We start from the raw sequence: 4085 nt of genomic DNA, 5'->3' as shown, positions 1-4085 counted from the left end.
CCAGCTCTCAGGACTCGGCCAAGTCCCCGGAGCCGTCCGCGGACGACGAATCGCCGGACAACGACAAGGAAACTTCCAGCAGCGGCGGCAGCGACTCCGGCAAGAAGCGGAAAAGGAGGGTGTTGTTTTCCAAGGCGCAGACCTACGAGCTGGAGCGCCGCTTCAGACAGCAGAGGTACCTGTCCGCCCCGGAGAGGGAGCACCTGGCCAGCCTGATCCGCCTCACCCCGACCCAGGTGAAGATCTGGTTCCAGAATCACCGGTATAAGATGAAGAGAGCCCGGGCCGAGAAAGGTATGGAAGTGACCCATCTCCCTTCTCCCAGGCGGGTGGCCGTGCCTGTCTTAGTCAGGGATGGAAAGCCTTGTCACACTCTTAAAGCTCAGGACTTGGCGGCCACTTTTCAGGCCGGGATCCCCTTCTCGGCTTATAGTGCCCAGTCACTCCACAACATGCAGTATAACGCGCAGTACAGCGCCGCGGCCACGCCACAGTTCCCCACAGCACATCACTTGGTGCAAACGCAACAGTGGACTTGGTGAGAGAAATTATAGAGACTTGGCTTGGAGGCACGATAGGGAGTTTCACCACAAAGCAAAGAGAAAAAAAATAAAACACAAAAAACAAAAGACTTTTCATTTTTGCAGCTTGACTCATATATATACTACCATTTTTATTCGGGGCTCATGTGTGCGCCGTGTTTACATGTTTTCGTTAAGAGAACTGGGTCCAAACCTCTCCCTTATAGATTTTATTAAGAATGTCAATGCTCTTCTTGTGAAATTTTTTGTAAAGTATGTTGTGTGTTGGTTGTAGAGATGTTTTCCTCTTTTTTTTTTTTTTTTCTTTTGTCCCTTCGTGTTATTATCAGCACGTACGAACCACTTTATAATTATAGAAATTTTAATTTCTTGCTTCTTTTATGGACCGAAAAAATATTTATGGCCATGAATAAACACTGGCAACTTTTCAGCTATTTTCCTTTGGTTTTTATTTCCTGTAAATATTTTGTGGCACACATTTGCAACCTTGAGAGCTTTCCGGAGCGCAAAGCTGAAGATCGGCCTTTATATATTTACAAATTAAAAAAAAAAAAAAAAAAAAAAAATGGGGGAGTGATTTTTGGCAAAAACGTTCATATCATATGTAAATAAGAGCCGCGCGGTGATGGCTAAATATTCCAAATTTTTTTATAAGGATTTTAAAATAAAAATGCTGTGTTTCTGAAACCGGGGTTTGGTTTATATAAGTGTCCTATTCGATTTGATCATCTCTGAAAAGACATAATGGACTTTATTGTGGCACAGAATGGAGCCTGACTCTGGGAATAAATCTCCAGCGCACTTCACTCCCTTCCCTTTTGAGCAAATTTAATCCCGAGAATATTTTTTCTGAATCCCGAACACCTCACTAATAAAGAGCCTAAAGTCACTTGTGAAATGGGACTAAAATCCACTCACTTAATATAAGAGGGCTTCTCCACATAAGAAGCTTTTGAGTCAAAAGCTCTCCTTTTTGTCAGCATCCCCAACCACTCCCAGCCTTGGGTGCAAAGTGGTAGACTGTGGGGGTGAAAAAAAAAAAAAATCGTCTAATGCAATAAATGTTTTGTTATCTCGTTAAGCGCTAAACTGCAAATAGAGCAGGAATAATCAATGAGTCACCAGCCTTCTTTGTTTAACCACGGCCAACGGTCAGCTAAAATACGCACGGCTTACAGGGGCTTTAACCGCCTAATAAAGCTATTTTTTTACATCATCATATAACGTGTTAGTAATGATACCCGGCGCTAAAAATACACTTCCATGTTACTCACCGTGTTCTTTAAGGTGGAACAAAAACAAGCACAAATGGCTCCCCAGTGATCCGCAGCGCACTGCGGATTATCAGACTCCAGTCAATATCTTGGGTAAATATGATAACCCAGTAGAAAAATCTATGCAGTTTGTTTGTCCCGGGACAAAAATCTCACAACAGATGTTAGAGTCGCCCCTATCATCACTGAACAAACAGCTAAATTGGGCAGATTTGCTAATTATTTACAGAATTGAGTCTCAAGGGGCTACTGCTTTTGTAGGCGACACAGACTCAATTTGTCCCTGACAGAAAGGTTTTGTGTTTCACCACTGGTTGAGCTTGTAGGTCAAATAAATCAGCGATTTGCGTGTACTTTTCGTTTTGTTACGCCTCTGTCGACGCAGAAGAAAGACGCAGCGTTGCTTTAAGCGTGCCAATAATCGCGATGGCACAGTTATTAAGGGGAACAGATGCGAGGAAAAATATGAGTGTAAAGTGAGCAACTGAGGGCGGTGATAAAGAACCGCCTGCGATTGGATTTTAGTGAACTCAAGTCAAAATTCTGGCTCCTTCGAAATAAAACTAAACAAAATGAACACTTCTTAAAGATGGTGACATTATTTAAAACCCCAAGACAAATGTCGATTTTCGTCTGCCCTCAGATTTTGCGTCTCTGATGAGACAGTTTTGTGACTCCATCATTGCATAATACAGTACACGACACAACACAGAGACAAAAGCCCAGGCCTGGTTCTTGCTGGATGTTAGGGGCGTGCATGTTAACGAGCAGCAGGAGTGGGGACGCAGACAGTGCAGATAGAGAGACTGACAGAGTTTCTTGGTGCTGTTCAGAGTCAGGGAGACGCATCCTTGGGCTTTTTGTCCTGCCTGTCACTTGGTGCCATTGTGATCTTTGCTGCACACGTTGTATCCCATATGGGCAGCTGGGCTCGGACAAGGAGAAAAGGATCTCTCACAAGCCCCAAATTGTATCGAGCTTTCAAATAAAGCATTGTTGTCTCTCAAAGAAAAACGAATTAAAAATTCGTGCTATATCTATTCTGGTCAAAAAAAGAAGCCCCATTCACAGATAACAGGGAGTCCTTCTTCCTTGATAGAGCTATGCCAACAACAGCCTTCTCATTTCTCTTTTCCCTCTCTCCCCCGTGCTCCAAAGTGAAAGGCTGATTATTGTCTGTCCTCAAAAGTCGCTCGTCACAGCGCGAAAAACTATTTTTAATACCAGACAGTGTCCTTCCTTGTTTGCTTTGAGTCCCGCTGCTGTGCGTGGGCCTGTTTCCAAAATAGACACATGGAAAGAGAAAAAAAAAAAAAAAGAAAATAGCTCAATTCATTTCATGGATTTTTCCGCATCAGGTGTAAAACTGAGCCACACGATCTGCAGCAATTAAAGATTTCACAAGACCCTTTTTCCTGGATTTTACCGCCGCGCAGCAGAGTGTGTTAAGTTACACACGAAGGCGCTGCTCCTCGTGCTGGTAGTGAGTACTGTAACGTGCAAAAATAATACAGCTGATTAATCTGAGAGGTAAATGTTGGAGCTGCCGTTTGCATCCTAATTTTATTGTGAATCCGATGATGTGGAAGGGATGCTGAAGGATGCAGATGTTTGTTTTTTTCTTTCCATGGGAACAAAAACTAGGGATGTTGGCAGGTGTTAAGTGGACTGATGCGCTAAAGATCCACGGGGAAATTACCAAATAAGACGCCTCATGTATCTCTAAATATCATATTTCTACTAGACTTTTATATTTATAGATTTTTTTGCATTTCATTATACTTTTTAATATTTCTTCAGGAAGCTTTGAATCTGGCTCTTTTTACCTACAAATTTACTGTCAATCATCTGTTAATCATTTCTCCGCGCGTCCCGGCCTGCTCTGCTGTGAGGCAAAACACCAAAATGTTAGCAGCGCAAACGCTTGTATGATAAACTTTTTTACGGCGACGGCACCCCTGTTTTTTGTCATTAACGCACCAGAAAATTGCACCACCCTTCCACCGGCTCAGCAACAGGGTCAGATTTATCGGAAATTGCTTTTGGCTGCTTGAAGGGATAAAGCAGGCGACATTAAAACAAGCATCTTGGCATGCGGCATAGTTCAGCCTGCGTGGATAACACTATTATATACCTGGGAATACAATACTTGAGGAAATGTGCACTTGGGACACCATGGATCTTCGTCATCCTGCCCATTTGAACCTCGACATGAATCATTTTTCTATCACGCACATCGCCAAATAAACGAGGATTTCAAAGCTATAAT

The 4085-nt window shown here is 43.1% G+C and overlaps 1 protein-coding gene across 3 annotated transcripts in view; it reads left to right on the top strand.

The window, feature by feature from the left end:
- Positions 1-972, top strand: part of nkx2.2a (NK2 homeobox 2a) — a 4269-nt gene extending 3297 nt beyond the window's left edge. For all 3 annotated transcript variants that reach the window (XM_084380534.1, XM_084380535.1, XM_084380536.1), the window contains exon 3: positions 1-972. This exon is cut by the window's left edge. In XM_084380534.1, coding sequence (XP_084236660.1) covers positions 1-542 — 542 coding nt within the window. In that variant the 3' untranslated portion in view covers positions 543-972.
- The last annotated feature ends 3113 nt before the right edge of the window (positions 973-4085 follow it).

This window comes from Pagrus pagrus, assembly GCF_965226575.1.
Source record: "Pagrus pagrus genome assembly, chromosome: 18".
In the NCBI taxonomy this organism is placed as follows: domain Eukaryota; kingdom Metazoa; phylum Chordata; class Actinopteri; order Spariformes; family Sparidae; genus Pagrus; species Pagrus pagrus.
The sequence above is the reverse complement of the archived record's forward strand: the minus strand, read 5'-3'. Positions and strand labels throughout refer to the sequence as shown.